Source organism: Mycetomoellerius zeteki, unplaced genomic scaffold (genome assembly GCF_001594055.1).
Source record: "Mycetomoellerius zeteki isolate Tzet28-1 unplaced genomic scaffold, Tzet1.0 scaffold243, whole genome shotgun sequence".
In the NCBI taxonomy this organism is placed as follows: Eukaryota; Metazoa; Arthropoda; class Insecta; order Hymenoptera; family Formicidae; genus Mycetomoellerius; species Mycetomoellerius zeteki.
The window spans coordinates 485,978-511,937 of NW_017257220.1; the positions used below are offsets into that span (position 1 = coordinate 485,978).

The window sequence follows — 25,960 nt, forward strand, 5'->3', positions numbered from 1 at the left end:
ACTTTGCGTAGCAGTTCATTAAATTTGCTCGTGTTGGCTCGAGTATCCGTAGATTTTATGTAACGAAAGGGGAAGGTTTTATGAAAGTTGAATAGAAGGAATGATGATGGTATGAGGTGAAAGATGCCAGCTAATTGTGATACACTCTGCGGGAAGTCGCGACGGTGAGTGAGATGATTGTTCGGCTATATAAACCGTGGAAGAAGCGGAAATGAGAGAAGAACAAAGCTCTCTCTTGCTCTTTTTCTCTGTTTTTCTTTCTTTTCATTTCTTCTTATCCTATTATTATATTACTTTTATATTATTATTGCATTACTTTTTTTATTTATGTTCAAAACTTTAAGGCTGGTATTCATAGTCTGTTCTTAATTTCAACACCGTCTCAAGCTATGTCTTAAGGGGATCCTAAAGCCGCCTGTATAAAATCGACTAAATTATATAATTTTTGTATAACAAATACTGTTTTTCTCTTTCACAAATTCGAAAATCCTTTTCCAGGATTAAAGTATATGCATTAATACGTGTTTGTGAGGTGAAGTTTTTGCCGAGAACGACAAAAAATTTCGAAATTGATACATTTTTTACCATTTCTTAGTGTAATGGCGTCTCAAGTTGTCAAGTCGTGACAACGTTTGTTGATACGAAAGTTTTGCAACCTATACTTACGAAATAGTGATCCACAAACACGTAGTTTGCACAAACAAATAACGTCGAGTTCTTAGAATTAGATTTAGACGCTTTATCGCGACGAATTTGTTATACGAAAATTGATTCGAATGTGCGACTGAATGTATCATAGGTTGCGTGAGAGATTTGTGTGGTAGTATAAACAGACATGTCGATGCGCTGGAAAAACAGCTACATCTAGTGATTTTGTCGGATTTTGAGCTTCGCTTTAGGATCCCCTTAAGTTGCTAATACAATTCTCCGATTAATTCATGACATCTTAATCACTTGCTTGATACCATCTCGAAATTTGAGCAACGTCTATGGATTCCGCCCGTAGTTCATCACGCCCTTACATACTTATACATACCTTAACTAACATTGCTACTAAAATATTTTTATCTCTTTTCGCAAAAAGTATACCATGTGACGTTCGTTTATATGATAATAAGAAAATTTGCGCAAAAAATTACTCTATAATGCAAATTAAAATTATTACTATCGTAGGATCATAAAACACATAAACAGAAGGACGATAAATTGAATGGACGATATTTATCACGTAAGCATAGCCAAGGAATGTATTCAACTCGCTCCACTTTTATTCTAATCTGATCTCAAGTACGCGTGCGCGGTATACATAATAAATTGTTTAGAAACCGGAAATATCGGATCCAAGTGAATAGAGTGGTCAAATTAATTAGCATAGGTAGTTCACAATGTAGATACAATGTAACATTGACATATGAAAATTATATAATTATCTATTGAATCAAACATGAGTCATTCCATTCTTAATTTAAAATGAATAGACAAGTTTATTTCTCCTCCGTATAGAGTAAATGCAATGTGCAATAACTCACATGTAACAATCATGTCTTAAATAAAAATTACTTGATATATCATTATCATAAACGTGACAAAAATTATTTTTGAGATTTAATATAATAACACATGATATAATAAATGGGATAAAATTTAATATATTCTTTCTTATTTTATTTATCATATTAGTAATATTTTTTTGAAATTTAATATATAAGATTAATAGATATATATATATCATTTTATATTAAATTTTATAAGGTAAACATCCCAATGACCGAACATGTACCTATGTCCGGACACTTACACAAAATTTATTAGATATTATTAATCTCAAATACTTTTTTTTATTACTGTATTATAATTTAATTGCATTTAAAGATTACAATTAAATTATAATATTTAAAAAGCGCGGTATTTGAGACGAATATTAATTTAAATAAATGAAGTGTTGTAAACAGTAAATGTCCGGACATAGGTACATGTCTGCAGTCAATGGGACCAGACAGTTATACAAAACTTTATATATTTAAATTAATATTAGTCTCAAATGTTTTTTACTTTAAAAATCAATTTGAATTAATTTTCTTTTGTCACTAAGGATGTATCTGAGCTATTCCAAAAATAGTACCAAATTGATGAAACACACACTTCGGGAAACTCTTCCTTTGTTATCTGTAATATATTATATTAAAAAAATTTTAAGTATATTCACTAAACCGTTAAAGAGTAATTATTATTTTAATTATGATGATTATAAAAATTTAATATTAGTACTGGCCAATTAATAACTTATTTTAAGTATTAAAAATATCATTAATAGTATTTTTAATACTGAAAATAAGTGATTAATTGGCCAGTATTAGTATTAAAGTTCTATAAGAGACATTTTCTTACGGGAAACGCAACTTTGTCGAATGCAATTAGTAATAAAAGTATTGAAGAAATAGTACCAAAAATTTAATTTTTTTTATATGTATAGATCCTAAATTACTGGAACTTTTTGCAAAATTAGATTAATTTTCACAACACGGTTTCAAAGAAATTATTATTCATAACAATTTTGCGGTTTTTTAAATGCCTCAATCACTGGCAGATTATGTAAGTGCGGCAAAAATAACTTTTTAAAAATAAATATATTGTATTATCTACTATTTATATAAGTTATCACTAGATTTACTACACGTTTGGCGCAGTTATGGAAATATTTCAAATTTGGGAGACTTTTGTCAACGATTGTACGAGGGGCACTATTTATATTTTGAGCCTAATAATAAAAAAACAGTAATTTGTCATTGAAAATGACTTTATTGTTTTTCAAAATATTCTTTATGATCTATACACTTTTGCATGCGTTCGAACCACTTGTTTGCACCAATCAACACGAGCATCTTTTTGAGATTTTGTCAGATTATGTGGGATCCAACGAGAACAAACCTTTTTCACGGCTAAATGATCATGCAATATTTTATATATGCTGGTGGAACTAATGCCTAAGGTTGTCTCAATCTCACAGTATGTCACATGACGATCTTGCATTATTAGTTTTTGCACAGCATCAATGTTTTCTGACACAACAACTGATTTTGGACGACCTTCACGACTTTCGTCGGTGAGCGAACGGCGACCACGATTAAATTCGTTATACCAGCGTTTCACAGTGGCAAAGGATGGGGCTTTATCGCTAAAAGTGGAAGTAAGTTGATCGATGCACTCCTGTCTTGATAATCCACGTCGAAAGTCGTAATAAATCATTGCACGAAAATTTTCACGAGTTAAAAAAAATTCCATTTTTTCGCTGAGACACAATTTTCAAGTGACTGTAAACAATACAAATCGCGCTCAAATAACAAAACGTTCTGAAGAAGGTTATGGTCAAAAATGTCAAACTTTCTAGTGGAAACGTCAGATGGCACCTGACAACACTCAGTGTTGCCAAGGCTCAAAATATAAGTAGTGCCCCTCGTATCTCAGATACAACCTTAAACATCTATTTATGTTAATATTTTCCGTCAGCATACTAATTTTCTAATTGTGGACGGACACTGGAACAATTACATCCCAGTGTCCGACCGGTTATGTCCGGCCACTGGTGCACTGACGCATTCTATTACTTATTAAATATTTTAATTAATAATTGTTATAAGTGAGTTCAAATAATTTTTCTTTGCTTAAGGAAGTCTTGAGCTTTCAAATAAGTACAAATATTTATATTAAAAACCTTTCTAATATTATAAATTGTACTATTTATGACAACCTACGCTTAAACGTCCGGCTACTGGAATATTTACCTTAGTACGAGTCATTTTTCGAAACATATTTAAAAAATAGTAAAAGGGAAATTGTTCAATAAGAAACTCTAAGATAATTATAGTATAAGTCGTGTGTTACATGTAACTAATTGGACAAAGTAAACACATGTTATACATGCCGTTGAATAGAAAAAGGAAAATACCATGATTTTAGGTCTTGCATTGAGAATTTTTAGTCTGTGCACAATATTGCCCGCTGCCTGTTTCATGAACCGCATTTCATTGAATAAGATAAAAAATACAAAAAAAAAAGAGAAACAGAAAGAAAAATGGAAACACACAATATCAATTCTGTTTTTTTATCTTGCGTAATTCTTTTCTATATTTATGAACTTCGAAACTTATGGATTCTCAGTATTTATATTGCGGTTTCTTATTGTGAACGTGACACAATGGTACCTACTAAAAGCTGGAATGTTGCTCAATTTTTAAGGTTAACATCAACTGAAAATAGATTTGGCAAAATTCATATTTCATCGATAAGTAATGAAAATATATATGCAATTACAATAATTAAAACATTCCGATAATCTTTATTTCATAATTTGATTAATTGAGAAGGACATTGATGATAATTGTCAATGTACCCATATATTTAGTGTTATTTTTATTATAATAACAATATTATAGAACGTACTTTATATTACTAGAAAAATAAAATACTTTTGATTACTAGATATTTATTACTAATTTTCTGTCAACGCGGCGATATAATGAAAGAAATATTAGCACATTCTAAAAATATGATAGTACCAATTATTTATCGTATATTTTGCTCACTGTAATTACCAATAACAATTACCAATAATTATTGTAATTTGTAAAAGAATTCTGATTATATGTATAATTATAAATCTCAATAATTTTGTCGTAATAAAAGTATAAGAAATATGTAACTTTGCTAAAAATGCTGATGAGAAAGTATTATATGTATATTGTAAATAATTGTAGAATAAAAGCACTGTTTATATCTCTTAAAGCATTTTTATACCTCTATACTCCAATAAAGAGACATGTTAAAATCTTTCGATGAGATCGCAAAGCAATGCCACGTGCAATTGATATCTTGGAATTTTTCTAGGACGACAGTGTGCAAGGTAGGTCAGGGTCTGATTGCAGGAAGGAAGCAGTTAGGCCCGGTTAAAGTCGTTAAGCTAAGTTTACGAGGTGTTACCGGGAGCGTAACCTGTAAATCTCAAAGGCATTCGAGAGAGAGAGAGAGAGAGAGAGAGAGAGAGAGAGAGAAAAGAGAGAGAGGAAGAGAGAAACGCGTGCCAGTGGCCGCCCTTGGAAAGGTCGCGGAAGGGGTAATGGATATAACCGGGATGTAAGAACCGAGGTAAGACTACTTGAGCGCTATAAACGCTTTTATGGATCGTAAAACGTCTTCCTTTACAGCCAATAAAGATCCCTGACCTACCCGTTTGGCGAGCGAGTAAGTAAACGCGCGCGTGAAGAGGCGATGGTGATCGCGCATCGATCTGTCGAAATCACGCTTTACTACGCAATAAAATCACGCGGCATCGTACTTTATTTTCTCTTCATGGGACTGCGAATCGCGGGTTTATTGGATTATTGACCGATAGCTTCGGGAATGCATTCGCGGGGAAAATGTGAATAGTCCTGCCGACTCAGCACGGCGAGCGTTTTATAGGACACCAATACCAGCATGCGCGCACACGACCGCATCGCCCGCGTCGTGCCGGATTCGACTCACCACGCCGAGAAACAGGAAGGTCGTGAGTTACTATATAACCACGTCGATAAAAACAAACCATAAAGCGCATTACGGGCGATCATCGAACTACCGCTCAATATATCCTGCTTGGTAGGTAGAGGCAACCTCTAAATTAAGTTATGTACCGACAGAGAAGTCGGTAAGAAAGATAAACCGTTATCGACAGAGTAATGCTGATTCGTGCTGCCATCTACCATGAGAGTGGTTTAGATAGATATAAAACAAGTGCTTGGCGGAGTATTACATGGAGCAATTCAAATTTTGAATGTTATTTTTCGTATTTTGTGTACCTTAAGTACACATTTGCTAATAATTGATATAGTCAATGTATAGATTAATAATTTTGTGTCATTAAACAGCAATAAATTTTTATAGTACGTAATAAACCAACGCCAAAAGATAGATATCCACGCCTTAGCCACGCCCACGAACGGAAGGATGAAACCAGCCATAACTTAACCCAGAAACTATTGAAACCGATAGATGGCATTGCTATTGGTATTCATACATTATTATGCATGTAGGGTAAGGTGATACAATATCGAATATGGTACAATTTTGAACAAAATAAAATAATCCAATCTTCAAGTTTGGTAACTCTGATCTCATTGTGTAGAGAGTAAAGGAAAAAATCACACACAAACTTGAACTTAAAAAATTGAATACACAAATTTTATTTCATTCCGAATTGTACCATATTCGAAATTGTACCCACCTAACTCCATAAAATACAAAAAAGATAAGAATTCAAGATTTAAAGAGTATCTAATATTTATAAATTAAAAAAAAGATTAATTAATATAAAAAAAACAAAAGAATGATTTTGAGTGTACTAATCATAATTACTAATCGTAAGTGTTGTAATCAGACATGTTCTTGGTTATAAATAATTTGCTCGTTTCTGTTTAGAAACATGTTTGTCGTGCGCAATACGACATGTAACATGTATATTACACGTATATATATATATATATATACACATATAATATATAAATATAAACATATTAAATATTTATATTATAAAATCATTTCTTTTATATAAAATATTTAATTAGACTATATTTGTGCGGTAAAATTTCCTTTTTTTATAAGCACATGTAGATACAAATAAAATATTGAATGCATTTTTTAAACATAAATCTGATAAGAACAGTCATGGCAATCCTAACTTGATAGGATAAATAAATTAATCATTCGATATCGTCGCGACTGTCTCATACATTGACCATTAAAACTCTCCTAAATTGCTTTTTCATGTCCTCTATCAAAATTTATCTTCCCATATATCTAGATCGACTCACAGAAGCAAATCTACATTTTATTCCTTTTCGGATAATGGACGTGGAATTCGGAACGATTTACCTACTTTTACAAAATTCTTTATAAAATGGCAAACATGTTTTTTTGTCTACTTTATTTATTAAATGTATTAATTATGAAAAATAGAAAATAAAAAATATATGTGATAAAAAAGATACAAAAATATAATGAATAATAAAATCAGTCATAAACAAAATTTTCAAATACATATAAATTTTCGTTAAGCAAATCATTTATTATATTTCTATGATTGTGGCAGAAATCGATAACGATTCTATAATATTTCAAGACTACGATTACTCTGGGCGATTAAATAAGCACGGTTAAATAAATATTACCGGTGAAGAGTTATTTAATCGCGTTTCAAGTGGCGTACAATTACGGTGCAATCCACGGAGTTAATCGGGGAATCGCTTCGCTGGCGTAATATTACGTGCAATCGGGACACAATTTATGCCCGAACTTCTTCGTCGCCCGAAGATACCAAAAAAGAGATATTAAGCGCTCCAGTGGGTTCCGAAGAATAAGGAGTTTCGATCATAGTTCTCCGCCTGGCGTATTTCCTTTCTGCCGCAGACGTATTAAATATTTTGAGAACGTATATGCAATAAATTAAAGTTTGCGTGATTTTTTTATGGTAGTGTTTTTACAATATTTAATGTTTTACTTATGTATATTACATTAAAAAATTTATTTTAAAAGAGAGCTCTGCCTTTTTTACAATAATTTAAAACAACATAATCGTGTGTGTGTGTGTGTGTGTGTGTGTGTGTGTGTGTGTGTGTGTGTGTGTGTGTGTGTGTGTGTGTGCGCGCGCGCGAAAATTTCAAAATATAATACATATTGTAAGCTTCAGTCGATAAAAAGTATTTGTAAGAAAGAAAAAACGTATTTGTAAGAAAGAAAATATACGTGCGTAACACAATTGACAATCAAAATTGCATGCTACTTTTAAAGTTAGTGTGAGTTTCTAAAGTCTGTTTTTTTAGCTCAAATATACGAAGACTCGTAAATATCTTTCAGCAGCGACAAAGATTCACGTGAAAGTGTGAAAGAAAAAAGCGGAAACCTTTTTTTACAATTGATATTGTCTGGACCGACCAATTTAAAGAACGTGCCCTCTATTTTTTTTACAATGGATAGTTGGTTCTCGAGTAGAAATATAAATTATACAGTAAATTTTTTGTGATAGAGCAGTGAAATTGGTACCATTGTCTAGGTTTTTTTTACCTAACTGCGCTTTCTATACTTTCTTTTTTGTGTCATCCACTTGCTTCAGACAATCTATCGTTTCTAATTTATAAGTGACTTTCTCTCTTTTTTTTTTAATTTACGTACTTTGGCAGTTTTCGATTTTGTAACTGAGAAATTCACAATACGAAACGTCGTAATTTTATTTCATACCCGTTTAAAGCAAGGGAAGCAAACACAACGCGATAAAACTGATAAGTTTTTTATTCGATACTGGCAGAAACGACAGGAAAAACGCGACATGATATTTCAAGTTTGCGTTCGTCGCTCCCTCGGGATGCACGTTCAGCGCAAGTTAAACACACGCGAATAGCATAACTTAGAAAATTATGAAAGCACGCTTGTATGCGGTTTATCCTCATTAAGCCCGCCGAGTAAACTTAATTTTAAAGCCGCTGCTGCTAAAAGCTCGAATCTCATTTTTAACGCCGCTTTTAACGTTTATACGACTACCGTTTTTTTAATGCATATCACATAATCCTAACTGTTGCATCAAACGCATACGTCCACTTTGTTAGTCTATAAAGAGTGCTAGACTGCGATGATTCTATATTCTAATATTGCCGAAAAACATATATGTACTCATAAGTATTTCAAAAAATGATAACAATAAATATTACAACAATTATTAACCCTCGACAACATGAATTTTGGCTCTTTCGTCAGCAATAGGAGTCTTTGAAAAATAGAACAGATTTTTTATTACTTCGGATTGTATAAATATCTAAAAAAAAATTTTGATGCATTTATCAAAGTTTAAGGGGATCCTTAACGCCGTCTGTATTGCCGACTAAATCGTAATTTTTGTATAACAAATACTTTTTTTCTCTTTCACAGATTCGAAAATCCTTTTTCAGGATTAAAGTATACACATTAATATGTATTTGTGGAATTTATTCCGAAAACAACAAAAAATTTCGAAATTGAAATCTTAAGAAAAATTTTTTATCGTTCTCGGCATAAACTCCACTTCACAAATACGTATTAATATGTATACTTTAATCCTGGAAAAGGATTTTCGAATCTGTGAAAGAGAAAAAAGTATTTGTTATACAAAAACTACGATTTAATCGGTAATACAGACGGCTTTAGGATCCTCTTAACAACGTTTTTATCATCATAGAAGTCGAATTACATTTTACTTATTTTTACAAATTTAAATTTACCTATCAAAATTTACAATCAAACTATTGATACGGTCTTTAAAGACCGTAATTATCCGAAGGATTAATAAAATTATAGTTATTTGAATTTACATGTTATATGTATATGTTTCTATAATAGCAAACAATTTTGTAGATATAAAGATGTCTTTTTTATTGACATCATTATTGAGAATATAAATACAAAGAAACATAATATGTATACATATAATAAATATAAGCATATATGTATGTAGGTACTAAAATGCTTTAAAAAGATCGATAAATCTTTTTTTTTTTTTTTTCAAAAAAAATCATATTACGACTTGACGATTAGCTCTCAGGAAGAAATGGAAGTATAAATAAAAAAAATCACACTTACCTTTAATATAGCTGTGTACATTGCGGTGCTAGTAGAGGGTGGTGTGGATTGGCGGTGGGGTGGTCAGGGGGGCTCCGATGCAGGGCGTACCCCTAGTTGCCCCCCTCTGGTCCCCCACCGCCTCCTTGTTGCTGATGCGCAACCGCCGCCGCTGCCGCTGCCGCCTTTTGCGCCTGCGCCTGCTTCTCCTGCTCATTTAGCTCCTTGATCGCCTGAATCTCCTTCTTCAACTTCATTCGCCGATTCTGGAACCAAATCTTGATTTGCCGTTCTGTCAGACAGAGCGCGTGTGCCATCTCGATTCGCCTCCGCCTGGTAAGATAATGATTCGTGTGGAATTCCTTCTCCAGCTCCAGAGTTTGGTAGCGCGTATAGGTCTGTCGGCCGCGCCTGCGCATTCCGTTCGCCCCTGCGAACAACAAACAAGGGTTGCGATGAACTCTTTTTGTTCTTTTCTCATGCTATATCTATCCGTAAGAATTACAAACAAAACAGCGATTGAGATGATAACATTCTTCAGAAATATGTTAATTCACTCTTATATAAATATACCGAGCCACGCTTTGAATGAGATGGCGCGTTAAAAGAATTCTATTATTTCGCTGATGATAATAATACGTAAACCATATCTTCGCATAAACGTTGTCAAAGTATTTAAAATTAAAAAATTGATTAATAAAAACATATTGAATTTTTATTTAAAAATAGCAGGAGAAATATTAATATATACATTAGCGAGATATTTTGATGGGAATTGAATGTAGATTCAGTCGATTTGGCATTTCATTCTTGCTGCTTATCTTGTTTTAAAACAAGTTATGTTATCTTTATGAGCTGCCACTTAAGATACTTATTAAAAGAGCATTCTAACGAATTTCTGATATCCCGCAGCGCTTTGGGACTGCGAATATCAAACGCGGCGATATAAACGAGACTCGTGCCGATAAAGGAAATGTGTAAACGGCTTAAAATAAAGCGTGGCATGAGTCGTTCCGAGAGAAAGTAAGGGAGTATACGACAGCGAATAGGTACTGTTGAACAGTCACTTGGGTACAGTAGCGGAGTAAGCCCCGACAGTGGGGGCGCAAGCTCACCTTATCGGCCATTACTGCCTCGTAAAAACCTTCCCGTTTCACCTCTGCCACCGGTATCCAACCTAAACCAACCTCTCTTCTCGGCCGTAAGCAGACTCCTTTTACTCTATTTTTCCTCGCATACGGTGCGTGCCCAAGTGCATAAATATCCATAATATTACGACTTTTGCTATCGGCTTATCCTTCCGCATTCGACTTGGATCGATTATTCCAAAAGTACAATTAACCAATGGCCAAGAATAAAAAATGAATATATTATTTTGTTCTTGTATTCTTTCAATATAACTTCTTTTAAATTTTCTGATCACTACCATTAACAGAATAGTTATTGCTAAAATATTAATAAAGAATTCAACATGACGACAGACTCTTGAAGACTCACAGATAAACTCATAAATAGTTTACAACTTAGAAAAAGTACATAGTAGGGGAGACCAGGATCAGTAAACTATAGGGGTAAGTAGAATAATCGGGGCTACGTTACAAACAAATCGCGCGAGACACGCATAAATCCGTCTGAGCACGCAGCAGCAACTGTCGCTCAGTCTGCCGTATAACATCTCATTGCGAACACATCTATGATAGAAATTACGCGCTACAATTTTAAAAAGTCATACACCTAAGTAAACATTTTTATTCTTAAAGTTTTTGTTTTACAATCGTATATAATTGTCTTTGAAATATTTTATTTCTATTTAGATAGTAAGTGTAATTCTTACTTAATAAAGTCTAACAGATTTTGTTGTTTATCTGTCTTTGTTATCGTATACCGTTAATGTTTTTTAAAAAATGAACGGATGGGGCTAGTAGGCTAACCACGACACAGGGCTGTATGACTAATTTAGTGACGACTCTGATAGTATCTACTCTCAAACTTCTTGGAATGAAATCTCACTCTAAAAGAGTGAAAATACAATCAGTTTTGAAAAAGAGTGAAAATGTTTCACTCTTCTTGAAAAAGAGTAGCAATATTTCATTCCTTTAAAGAGATTTACCTCAGTGGTAAATGTTATATGTTTAGTTCTCTCACGTCCAATCTCGATAAAATTAGGCTCATTCGAAGTGTTTTTGCACGAAATGAACGAAAATTTAGCAAAAAGAAGCATTATTCTGTCTTGCGAATCGAAATATTAATTGTTAAAGTTTGTTTAGTTAGAAAATCTGTCATTCGCTATGCTCTGGTAAAAATGTTAATAGAGAAAAATCCTATCGTTTCGAATATGAAATTTGGTTCGTAAATTCACTAATTTGAATCAGATCTTATAGGAATCTCGTACAAATCTTATTAAATCCGATAAAACACTATAGGATTCATATCCGGTCAATCATGATGCTCGCGAGTCAACGATAGAAAATGATATAAACTTATAGAAAACGATAAAAATTGATAAAAATCCTGTTCTCAATCATTCTCTATCAACTTTTTTTACCAGAGCGATGTCACTCTGTTCCATAAATAGCTATATTTTCACTCTCTTAGAGGTTTCACACAAAAGAATTTAGAGAGTATTCTTTTTTATTTTAAATGCACCTATAATGCAGTAATTTTTGTAGTTTTAATGAATTTTATTAATAAAGATATGAAATAATAGTTAAATTATATGTATAAGAAATCTTTCATGCATGAAAATGTACAAATATACATAATATAATAAATTATATATGAAATATGTCCATATATGTTCATACATCCTTCTTTTTTTTGTAAAATTACTTTTAAGTCTAATAGAAGTAGTAATAATAATGTGATGATATTAAGAATAGTTAAAAGGATAATTTTGTGAACATGTGGGCACATTCTAAATGCATAAAGAATAACTTATCGTATTATGTTTGTTATAACTGCAATTCGGATAACGATTTAGATTAGATAAATTGTTATTTAGTACAAAGTTATACATTTTCATAAAAGTTTTGTTAATATGTAGCCAAAGATGTACCTTAAAATATACATTAATCTTCATTTTAATAATGTTAGTCAAATTACCCTATACCATCAGTCATCTTACCCCGGTCCCGGAGCTAGTTAAATCAGATGGAATGCATTAGAAAAATGCATTTTTTTCATATTAATTATCAGTTTTCCCTTATTTTTAAAATATTATTAGATAGTCAAATGTATGTAACTGGCGTAGAATTCATTTTTACGATAAGTTTCTTAATTTCGTCTGCAAAAATTCGAAACTGAAAAATGAGCCTACTAGCCCCGATCTCCCCTATATACTAGAAAAAGGTGTAATCTAATATAATAAATATAATAGAAAAAAAGATATCTATTTTCAAAAGTTTCAAAACTGCCAAAAAATATGATATAGCAACTTTCTTTGAAACATGCAAAATTAATGCATCTCAACTATGCTCAACTATGCTCAACTATCCTAATACAAACCAAATCATCTACTAAATGTTTCAAGTTTACACATAATCGCATCACGCTGATCTGTTATCACAAGGTACAAAATGTACAAAGTTACAGGGTGCCTGACTGATGCACATACAGTCAGAATTCCAGACAGCCATTGTATCCATATCATACCCGAAACAAAGTTTATATCAACATGATGTTTGCTATCGCGATGTAATCAAGTGCCCTGCCGTCCAGGCTACTACCCCTTCGGGCATCTCTACTCATCCTCTATCACCCCCGCGATTCTCACGCTAGGTTGTCATATCGGGTTTGCGTCGCATGGAAGGGTGTGGAGTTACAGCGCTGCGTTTTTAACGGTTATTTGTCACACGGACCCCAACGAGTCTGGTTCCCTTCCATTTCAAAATCTTCTATCAAACCTTCCTATTATCCCTAGCAGAATCATTCTCTCTCCTTGTATTGGCACGCGTTCCGAAACACGCGGACATCGTAGATCGAAAGCGACAAACTTTCAAATTTTAGAAATAAAACTAAACATTCCATCCTAATTAAACCAATTTCTTATATTTGTATGCAAATAAAAAATATAGAATATTATAACACTACTTGCTGTATTTATTACGTACACACATTTATTCTCAATTGTAAGGTTTTCATAGAAAATATTAATTTCTTTTACGAGATAAAAAAAAGTATAATATAAAATAGCAAAGACTACAAAATATAAAAAAAGGAGATAAAAATATTTTACTTTTAATATTATTCTTTTACTTAGTTGTTATTTAACCCGGGAATAGTCATCTAATTTTTTTTACGTAAACGAGATGTGTTTTCATTCTATTTAAAATCACTATCATTAACAACAAATAGTATATTATTGTTTTCTGATTTATTATTATTTGAGAACATTATGGATAGGAATTTAATCATAATTTTTTTAAAAATATAAGTAGAAATCAAATAAATATTAAGCGGAATAAGCACGTTAATAACTTATTATGTATTTCTAAAAGTAAAAATTTTAATTAATGCTTTAATATTGTTTCTCTTTGTTGATTTTCGATAAAATATGTATATTTAAAGGTTCGTAAAGAGTTATTAAAAAAATGAAAAAAAAAATATTAATCAATATCCTATATTATACAAAATATTTTACAATAATTCACTCGCCGGAATGTAAAATATCCCAGGTGACTATTTTCGAATTAATAAATAATAAAATTTTTTACTTTTTACGTGACATCTAGATATATATACAAATATATATATATATATACAAATTTTAACAATGTATAATACTGATGTAGAGATTATCTTTCGTTTTTAATTATTTACTCTCGAATTTACATGTTTCGAATTTACAAATTACGAATCTCACTCTATATGACGTCTCATCCATGAGATATCGCACTAAACGAAATTAAGGGATGAAATATCAAGATTACCACACTCCTGTGAAGTAAAAAGAGATGTGCATAGCTGTTTAACCGAAGGGGTGGATAAATTTTATGCTGAGACCCTAAAATGCTTTCATTTGGAGGAACAAAGAAAAAGGAGATCGGCAAAGCATGCCGGGAGGGATTGGCTGGCTGAACAGCAAAGTGGGAAAACCGTAGAGCACGTTTAGAAGAGCGAAAAATATTTCGGTCGTTATTCACGCCTTTCTTGAAAAATGTTTGCCCGTATATTCTAAAAAATTTCAACCTCGCAGAAACCTTCGTCCGACGAATTGTTCTTCCAAAAGTTTAAGTTATAATAAAAAAGTTTAAAGTCGTCATATCATAAAATATTATGAGAGAAATAAACTTTTTTTTCTTTTACCAACTCTCTCGAAGTTGTGTTTTATTACGAAATTTTTAACTATTTATCAATGCATAATTATTAATTTGATTCATTCGAACTAATTCTCATATTGTTTCAAAAAGTATATAAAAAAAGGATCTTGAAAAAAAATTAGTAATATGAAACTTGGAACTCGATTGAACTAAAAAAATTTCACCAAGTAATGAAACATTTTTTTCAGCTCGTTGAGAACAGTTTCAAATGTGAAAGGAAATGACGGTTGAAAGAAATCTGCCGAGTTTCGACGTATTCAACCATAAACTGAGAAAGGGAGCGACTTAACTGGTTGCCAACTCTAACAAGAACAGCCAATACGTTGATTGCTGCTGGGGATTTGCCGGTATAACTTTGCAAAACACGATACCAAAGCTTGCCTTCAGTAACCCTCACTCCTTTTCCGCTTCCCTCCTGGTTACGTGTAGGTATATATACGAAGTCGAATCATACATGGGACCAATCAAATCAAAGTAAGTGAATTGGGTCCATGAAGGACTTCCCAGACTTCCTCCTGAGATATCTCCTGTAGGCTTATCCCCCCGAGTTTCCGCAACGTTGGGCGGTTTTTGTACATAAGACTGATGATACATCAATCGTCAGGAAATCCTTGTATTTCTTGTTTCTAAATTAAATAATTAATATTTCAATATAGAGTTTTATGCAACCAAATTGAATTGTATTTTTGAAACATACTGAAAATAGAAACATCGTATTGTATGGCAAAATTATATCCTATAAGTACTGCGCGACCCTATATTATTATGCATTTGTACATTTTCAATTATAATTTTTTTAAATTTAAATTAAATTAAAAAAACTTTTAAGTGTTATTAACTGATTTGTAAATGTTCAAAAAAATATTATCTGTATAAAAAAATATTGATTTAAGAGATAATTCAACTTTAATTTTATAAAATAATCGTATTTATAAACTATATATGTACTATTAAGTATTCTGATATTAATACAAGTGCCATTATTTTTATAACTTTAAAATTTAAATTTTAAAATTTAAATATTTTAAATTAATAATTTTTAAATTTTTCACAAATATAGCAATAAAAAAAATTAAAAGAATAAATGATTGTACACGAATACGCGCGTTTTGACGCGCCTTTTTATGTTATAAATTATCATATTTAGTTTTACTTCGTTTGGCAATAGGGGCTCAATGCCCCTTTGAGCGTATCTCGTAACAATATTCCGTTTCATTTGAAACGCAAGTCTCTTCACGTATCACCAGTTTCGGTCTTCCGGTGCCATCCGGAACGCGCTCACGCTCTCAAAGAACCCTGTTTGCACGCGGCACGGGAGTACCGAGGACACTTGGTATGAGGAACGCGTAGCTACGCAGCAAGATCGTAGCTCAACGTGGGATATACCCTCCTCCAGCCTTGCCAAGGTAGGTAATCCTCTCGGGGGCGTGAGTTACTGCCTAGCGTCCCTCGCGTTCTACTCTCTTCTCTCCCACCTTCTTCCATACCTCCGAGGTCCCCTCCCACGTCTCCCTTCCCTTTTACGCTCTACCAGGACCTTCGTCTCGTTTTCTGCCAGGGCATCTCCTCCTTCTCTTTACTCTTTCTCTCTCCCTCCCCCCCTCTCTGTCTCTCTCTCTTTCTCTTCGTACTCTCTTTCCTCTCCTAAGGGCTGCTGAGAAAGCACCGAGAGAAAGTTAGTGGACGAAGGGAGAAGGTAAGATGTTGCTACGTGGCACAGCTGGAGCGCATTAGTCAACCGTAATTAATAAGTTATATACAACAGAGACTAACGAAGAGTGCGACGTTACACTGTCGAGACATCGTCTCTCTTTTAGGGGAGAGGCAACGCGACCTCTCGGGGTGTGACGACGGAAACCTCACGATCATAAATACATGCTAAAAACCTGACGGTATAAATAAACTAAGGGTTGACACTCGCAAATGAGGAACAGCAAAGACGTATATTTCTTCTATAGAATTAGTGGTCAGATAAAACGCTTATAGAATTTAGTTGCATCTCGTTGCTATGTGTAATAAGCTTAACATTTCTTATGCCAGCAATAAGCCAACGAGCAAATAGTCCAAATTGTAATAAAATATTAAAAAGGAAAAATATTTAGAGAAGTTGAATTTTACGATTGCTTAGACTAACAGTATAAGATTGTAACTGTGTAAGTTATATAAATTACACATACCTATGTGCTATTTATAAAAAAAAAAAACTTATCATTTAACAAATATATAAAGAAGCTATTGTTTCGAGATATATGTTTGTAATTGAGAAAATTCATTAATTGTTATGTCAATTATTAAATTATACAGGGTATTAAAAAAAACCATTCAGCATTTATGTAGTAGATATATCTCAGAAAAAAAGGTTGAGCTTTCGATATATGTTTACTACGATTTTTTTACTCGGTATGATGTATACTATCATCTACCATATAATTTTGTTGAACACCCTGTATATTGCGTGAAATGTAGTATTCTTTTTTGGAATAATCTTTTCAAACTCTGGATAATTTCGGAAGGGACGATAATTTGGTGAACCCGTTCATGTAATCATGGCCCGGTAAGACGATGAAGAATACATTGAGCAAAAATTACATGACGCGGACAAGAATGTTGCTAATAGCTAATGGAATGTACCATAAAAAGACTGAAAGGGGAGCTGTAGCCTATTCAAGAATAAGATATTAGCTTTACGTGTGAATACTTTTGAATAAGCGCGCAACCATTCCGCAAGCAAGGTGGCGACTTTATTCCTATACGTAAACGAAGAGTTCTACTAAGCAGGAATAATGAAAAAGATGACCAAAATTTTCATAATATAGCATTGTAGAAATTGTTCGGAAATTTATATTCCTTGTACATTATTTTTAGATCTTTAACCGTCATTAAGATTTTAATTTTTCTGACAATAAATAATATTTACGCAATATTTTTATATCTAAAGCTCTTACAAAAGCATTCAATTCCTGAATGCAGTTTTAAATCGAATGGTTTGCTAATTATCATAAGCATTGTATAGTACAATATATATTATCGGAATCGATCATCAGTCATGCTGTCATTCATATATACGTTACTACTCAAAATAATATTCGTCCTCTGTGTTTTAATGGAGTTCGTAGACGGAATACCATTAACGCGCATCTAAGTTACGTGATTCGTTGTAATTCAGCCATCGCTGCATCTGATGACATGGAGCGAAGACGCTGATTGGCTGACAGTCTGTCGAAGCACGCAATTAATCGCGAGCAAAAAGTTGCCGGCAGAGATCCCAACGATAATTTTGCGTGTATCCTCTCAAGAAATTTAATTAACACACACACGCGAATATAAGATCTTCTCTTTTTCATCTCTCATTTTCTGACACTCAACAACGAGAACGAAAGGGAGGCATAAGAAAGAAAGAGGAAGCTGGAACAAGAAAGAGGAGCAAGAGGAGGAGGAGGAGGAGGAAGAGAAGGAGAGAGGATACGAGATGGCTTCTCTACAACGAGCCAGCTGCTACTCGCGGTAATCGTAATAATTATGCAAAGACCGAACGCAACGGTGCATCTCGAGCAAAAGGGAAGAGAAGGAGGACGCTGTGGGACGGAGCATACAAAAGGAGCAAGCCGAACCGAGATGGTGGTGGAGATGGCATGCAAAGGAGGCTCGGCATAGGTAAGAGAACCGAGCCGGTTGTAAGGCGACACCTCGCGGCTCCGTACATCTTTCTCCGTCTCCCTCGTTTCCCCTATCCGAGGGGAAATAAACGACGAACTTTCCCTTTCTTGTTGCTCTTCGTTTCCACGCCGAGGGTTTCCATTCCTCGAAGTCCTATCCGAATCGTCATTGTTGTTTCCTCGTGCGAAAATCTTGCCGAAGAGAAACGATAGTTTACGATTTGACATTTTTTCCATTGTTCCACCATGTTTATTTTGGATACCCATCGATGTTACAATGGTACTATCTTAGCCAATGAATTTACGATTTTCCTACGATGTTTTTTTTACCTTTGACTATGAGACAGACGCTTGGTAAAGTATTCTTTTGAGCGTAAATAATCACCAAAGAGGGCGAGAGTCGAAAGAAAAAAAATATTTCGAATACGAGAAGTGGAGAGACCAATACAGGTGAGTAACGTCGCGACACCTTCTAATGAAATGGATCGTCTGTCTTACTTACATCGCTTCGCATCTATAAACTCACACGCCAGGTAACACGCACACAAAGTAGATGCGTGTGCGTATCCGCCATTGTGAGAGGAAGGGGGGACATGGTTACCAGCGGGCAACCGACCCACGAACCATCCACATATATCTGCGTCCTAAAAGGAATTCAAGAATATATTTTACATATGCTTTATTGCCGCCTTATTTCCAACTCTACGGCCATGGCCCTCGAAGAGATCACAGTGGGTGCGTGCGGATGCATTCTATCTCCATGGAAAGACGCGTGGATTACGTGAATTAACGTACCAAGTTTCGCGAATTTTATCGCGTAACTCCAAATGCGCATCTTTCTTTCGGAGTATAGGATGCATTATTATTAGTCCGTAAACGAAGTGGCAACGATTAAAGCTAATTAGTAGTTGCTGCAGATGCCTGAACGCGTTTGTTTGATTAAGTGCGAAGAATGTCTTTTATTAATGAAACTTTCCGAGATATCCAACGTTATAATTATAGATCTAGAGGAACGGCAGAGAGCGATGTAAATCTCCAACGCTTCCCTTATGGTTACGTGTCTTAGGGTAATGACTTAACTTATACGCATTAATAAGTATCGGACTAGATGATTTGATAATTTGCAAGCGGGGCTACGGATTGCCGACAACCTTTTACATTCTTTTGCAGTATGTTCCTTTCAGAGCGGAGCAAGACATAGAGGGCAGGTTTCCCGTTCTTGTGATTCGACGAGGCCCCAGGGGGCCTACCGGTACGTCCAGGCATAGCCTGAAGAGGAGGAGAGAGAGAGCCGGTTCTGACGAATAAGACGCCATCGCGCGTTTAACCTGTACGAAACTATGATTACCATCCGGTTGAACTGCACTTTGAATTTGGATTTTCGAAAACGATACGTTAGATAACATCGCAATTATTAATGATTGCTATGGACAGGTTTGGAATTTCGTAGAGGGAGCAAATTACACTTGACGCGTCCAACAACGTTAAAACGTGGCGCGCGATAATGGTGGTTGCGATATCGCTCGCATTTAAAGAGTCGTAAAAAGACAATCTTGTGCTGCCGCATATCTCTGCGAGCTCGTAGTTTTAGAAATGAAAAATGATGACATAGCGGAATCAAATATAATTACTAAGATGCGAACTTTTTAAGATGTGAACGCTACTGTAACCTGCAATATTTTTCTCCTCTTTATCGCAATTGTGTCTCTAAGTTTCTAACGAATATTCGGTACAAAATGCAGAGTTATAGCGAAGAAAAAATTCGCTCCATTATTCAACGTATTCCAGTTGTAGTTTTCATCTCTCGTATACCAATGAAAAGAAGGGAGGTTTACAGACGGAAATGCGGAAGAGGCAAGAAGTGCGATTATTCCGTAGCGCGAAAATAATAATGAACTCGCGTAAATCAAGAAAGTTAGGGGGCGAACTACTCGTGGAATACTACTCTATTCAAGCATATCTGCAATACGCGAGAGTAAGCTGCCAAAAATGCTCCCAGCGCGGCAACCTTTCTGGCATATTAAAAAGTCCACCATGTGTGGCTCACTGAATCCAGACGTAACGAATGCTCCATGAAAAAGTTGAGAAGCAAGATGTATCGGGTTATCGAGCGATGCGTAATGAGCTTCGCTCTATCGAGATGTCCAGAACTTCGACCGAATCCCCGGACACACTATGGATTATCCAGATTCCGCGATTCCGCGCAAAAGGGCGAAAAAACGGAAAGAGCTGGTCCGCTTGGCGAATGGTTAGCTGTTGCAGGTTGGCGGTTAAGATGGACGAGGCGGCATGCTACGAGATCTTATCCAAGCGCAGCAGCGGCCACTGAATCATCCGCTTTGAATAGGGCTTCACTCCCTATATTATATCTATAGATACTAACCTCATACCTACATCCACATCCACGAGACAATATATCCTCTTTCGTATATTAGAAAAAAGAGCGTAAGAGTGTCACAGAGGGAGAAGAAAAAACAACAAGATCAATCAAATATGAAGTTAAAAAATATCTTAAATTCAAATAATTTTTTTTTCAAAAACATTATTAGCCTTTCTCTTAAAATATTATCAATTGGCTTAAAAATATTAAATAAGTATGAATTTATCTGAAAAAAGTGCAACTGTATGTGTGTATAAATAATTATAAAATAGGTATACAAAGTTTATATATGTATATAATTGTACCTATAATACATAGGTATTATTTCTCTTTATTTCACAAATAAAAAATAATTATTTTGCAAATGAGAAATAATTATATTTTTTTCTATATCAATTTAGAAACATAAGCTGTATTTCTGTAAGTTTCATGGTATTTTTAGATGGTATTCATAGTCGGTTCTTATTTTTAGGATTGTTTTAAGTACAGTTTTAAGATGTGATAAATTAATCACAGAGCTGTATTAGTATCTGAAGACATTACTTAAGACGATTTCGAAATGAGAATCGATTATAAATCGGCCTTAAACTTTTATATCTTTAACACAGAAAGTATCGCATGTAATAAATTATTGTGCGATATTCTTATCACACAATTTGTTATCTTAAATTTTGCAAAAGATGTCCTCTGTGTAATCTTATAATTTAATCTTCAACAATATTTGTGCTGGAATATTAATCATTATAAATCATAGTGTACTGCACTGACTACTTTAAAGTCCTCAGCAAAATTTTACAGCTCTTGAAAACTGATGGTGCAGAAATTCTTCGAAAAGACAAGTTACAAGAAGATTATAATAAATCAAGAAAAATAAATATGTACGTAGTATGAGAAATGAGAAATATATTATACGACGAAGCAAAACTTTATTTCATTATAATGACGCATTAGCTAATTATCTTTCTGCAACTTTCATAGAAAATATATTGCCGTAACGCGTATTATATAAATTAGAAATATTTATTACAGGTAAGATACACGATAGGCAATCCGTGCAAAGAGTAGATATTAATATTAATTATGTAGGTCTTATCGTGTCTTACACGTATATGAATCGTTTAGTACGCTCAATGACTTAACGCGGTGCATTACTCCTCCTGAGATCGCTAATTAGTGATAAATTCATTAACTCAATGAAATATAACATAAGAGATAGGACACCAATCTACAGATATCTTAAGTCTCTCGGCAGTAGTCAGCAGAGGGGGAATAACCCGGGCTGCGCTCGAAAAAGAGATTCGTGCCGTAATTGTAAACATTGGATTAATGCAAATGCGCGCTTAAAAGCTTAATTGCTTTGATAAAGCATGGCGGTGCATTAAATTCAAATGCATGTAAATTAATTCAAATTTATGAGAAATAGGTGGACGCGGAGCACTTACTGGAAAACAGGGAAAATAAAAATTAGTCCCCGCGGGGCCAGCCCTTGCGATGAGACTCTTTTTTCGTCCTACCCCCTTTCTGCCTCCCTCCCTTTCGCGCTACCCCATGCCCTCCTACCAATTCCCTTTACCGCGCCCCTCTGTTTCGCCAACACGCCATGTTGCCAACCAGATTGGCTGCGGTGCAAGTATTGTCGATAAATTTCATCTTCGGCTCTCGTCTGATAAATGTCGAATTTTAACACATCGATCGGTTGCATCGGTAATTAACAAACGCGAACTTCTTCACTCGGGCGCTTGAATTATTTCAAATCAAAAACTAATATATATTAAAGTTAAAAATAAATATAAGTGTAAAATAAAAATAAATCTATGAATAATTGTTAATAATTGTTATAAGTGCGACTAATTGTTAAATTATATCAGCAATTGCAATTTCTTCAATAAATATCCAATAATATTTTTCATATCAAATGTTTCATAATTATCAATTATAATTTATACACTTAAATTCTATTTATATAATATATTGTTACAATATATTATATAAATGTCTTACGGACATTAATATATTATATATTGTCATAAATTTCTAATAATAATTATAAGATAAATATAAAACTAATTTCCAATTGCTAATTTTAAATTGAGTAGTTTCTTGATGTATTCTAAACAGTTTATTAACCATAAAGAAGCAAGACGCAAATTTCTCGAAGTTCCAATTACGATAGAAAAATTCTTTTCATTGATATTATATTTCTATTAAATAATAATTACGTGCATTCCATAAATGCAATAATGATTCATCATTTCTTTTACAATCTTGCTCTAAATAAGCACATTTTACAAGAACTCGATTCGTGTTATCGAAAACCAACCAATCATTGACGCCGAGGCAACTTTATCGTTGTTACTCACTCTCGTGCCGCGGTTACTCTCCCGAGGGATTACATAAATTATACCGGAATATTATCCTTGTCTATACAACGGATTGATTAATGATAATGTGTTAAAACGACGTTTAAATTAGCATCGTAGCACGATTCTTGGACTTTTACGACATGATGTGATAAAAGTTTAATGAAATGACATTATAATAAAACTGATAATAATTGAGAAAATTTAAATTTATAGCATATGTACAAATATTAAGGGAATTACAAACTATTTTAAAACTAAATTATAGGCTTTGAAAAATTTTGGACACCGTTTTTATTTTTGTTTTTTTAAAGGAATGTACGTGTATATATGTGTAATTATCATAATTATTAAAAAAACTTTCAATAACTTTGAAGAAAGATGTATAGAAAGAATGTATGCATAAAGAATTGTACATACTAATATCATTACAGTATCGTTATTATATCGTTATGAAAAAATGCAAATCACTACTGAGTATAAGCGTAATGCCCGTAAGACTTCATGTCTTACGGACATTAATGAACTGTTGACAATCAATTTTATTAATGCTAGAGGTAACTTGATTCAATCGATACATAGTTAAGCGTTAATAAAATTACTACTGTAAGCTACTGTAATCATAAGCCCTACGATAAGCTGCTTGTATCACGCTACTTGCTGTGATCATCGGCAGTATCATCGTTAATATTATGGTGCACACGTAATGTTGCTAAACCATCATTTTAACTCAGAATAATTTAAAATACATTTTTTTTAATTTTAAGATAAAATCACTAATAGATTAAAGTATCAAAATTTTTATCAAAATAACGTAAATGTGATTAACGCTGCAAACTTTAATCTCAAACATCTTGATATTTTCAAGAAACAAAATTTTGATGTTTAAAACTTTATATAAGAACTTGAGAAAAAATGTTTAAATATAAGATAGAACATGTTCGATCACTGTAAATGTATAAATTAAACATATAATAGCACGCATGAGTTATCAAGGTATAGAGATCAAATATAGCTAATCGTTAAATCGATATTCAATATATTAAGTTGTTATAAGGATTTCTTCAGCCATTTCAGCCTTTTTTTATCGATCCCATTTTTTAACACATTCGGTATCACCATTATTATCGCATTCTCGGCTATCTTTCCGTTTATAGTAAATGAGACCATTTATCCAGTTTTACTTGTTTTTCATAATGCAATGTAATTCTTCGTCCCATTACTTGCGGCTTTACCCTTGTGGTTATCATTTGCGGAAAACAGTAATTACATCTTCTTTTTACGGGGGAGAAAAAGAACGAATATAACTAAAATGTGACGTGTACCTGCATCCATTTTTTAAATAACGATATCCTTTATTTACCGACACTCAATTTTACGTAAACACTATTGCATTACAAAATCTTTGTAAGTCGTGCGAGAGCGAAGCTTCTCCTACAGTAATTATTCTCGTTCCAACCAGTCGAGCGCGGTTCGCACCATTCCTTCGTTACTCCTCACCTTCTTCGCTTCCACCTCTTCCCTTTCCACAATTTCATTCTCCCGGTCTCTCATGAAAGTATGGCTACGCGAGTTGCCTAACTAAAAGTTCTTTTCACAAATTGCTGGTTATTACGCACGTTACATCTACGTAGTTGTTACGTTCATCGATGCGGTTACATTGTTACCTCATATATTAAAATCTGTTTAGACAGATCCATTTTCTTCAATATTCCTGTTCCTTTTTGTTTCAATTAGTAATTAATGAATTGTAACGCAAGTTAAATTTAATAAAAAATATGAAATATCTGCAATGTTTAGATTACCATTTTAACGATTACTTTTACAAAGTCAATAATGAAAAGTAGCATTTTATAATATTTGTATATATTATATAATATCGAGAGCAAATATAATCTTCGACGCATTGTCTTATAAATATGTCTTATAAACAAAAAATATGGGTTATATTGATACTCCAATAGTTATGTGCCATTCGAAATACGACGCGGAGAATAGGAGTCTACCTGACATAGCGAACAGCAAAGAAGGTAGAGCACAAATAGGAGAAAAAAGGGATAAAGAAGGACAGGGTACAATAAAGAAGGACATCTAAACAAGGAGTGAGAAAGAGGAATGAACGATAAACAGTTAAGACAGGCCAACCATGGAGATGATGGAGAGAGAAGGGAAGACCGAAAGGCATCGTGAGGAGAAAGAGTGAAGCATATGTACGAAGAAGAAATGAGGGGGCAGGAGACAAGAAGGGGAGATATCAAGAGCGGACCTCCCAAGTTGCGGCGAAATGGCGGATCATCATCGTCGCATCATCCGTGAGCCGAATACTCTGTAGGTACCTCGGTTATTAAACTGCCTGATACATTGCGTATTCTGCTCGTCGCCGTGTTAAAAAATTACTGAGCCAAGTACCTGAAATTCCCACTTATAGCACAAACGGGTTTTATGCTGCTGTGTATTCCTTGCAATCACCGATCGCAAGTTTTCGTAGATTTTGTACATGATTGGATTTTAAAATTTCTGATACCATCGAATTCTTTAAAATATCCTATCTGTATAATTTTATATGGTTATTATTATGTAAATAACTTTATAGTTTATTCTATTAAATTATTAGATTGTTATATTATATTA

The 25,960-nt window shown here is 33.6% G+C and overlaps 1 protein-coding gene across 3 annotated transcripts in view; it reads right to left on the reverse strand.

Moving 5' to 3' along the window:
• The window catches only part of Ubx (ultrabithorax), a 109,433-nt gene that overhangs the window by 16,224 nt on the left and 67,249 nt on the right, over positions 1-25,960 (reverse strand). For all 3 annotated transcript variants that reach the window (XM_018449338.1, XM_018449339.1, XM_018449337.1), the window contains one exon: positions 9,637-10,045. In XM_018449338.1, coding sequence (XP_018304840.1) covers positions 9,729-10,045 — 317 coding nt within the window. In that variant the 3' untranslated portion in view covers positions 9,637-9,728. The remainder of the gene's footprint in view (positions 1-9,636; positions 10,046-25,960) is intronic.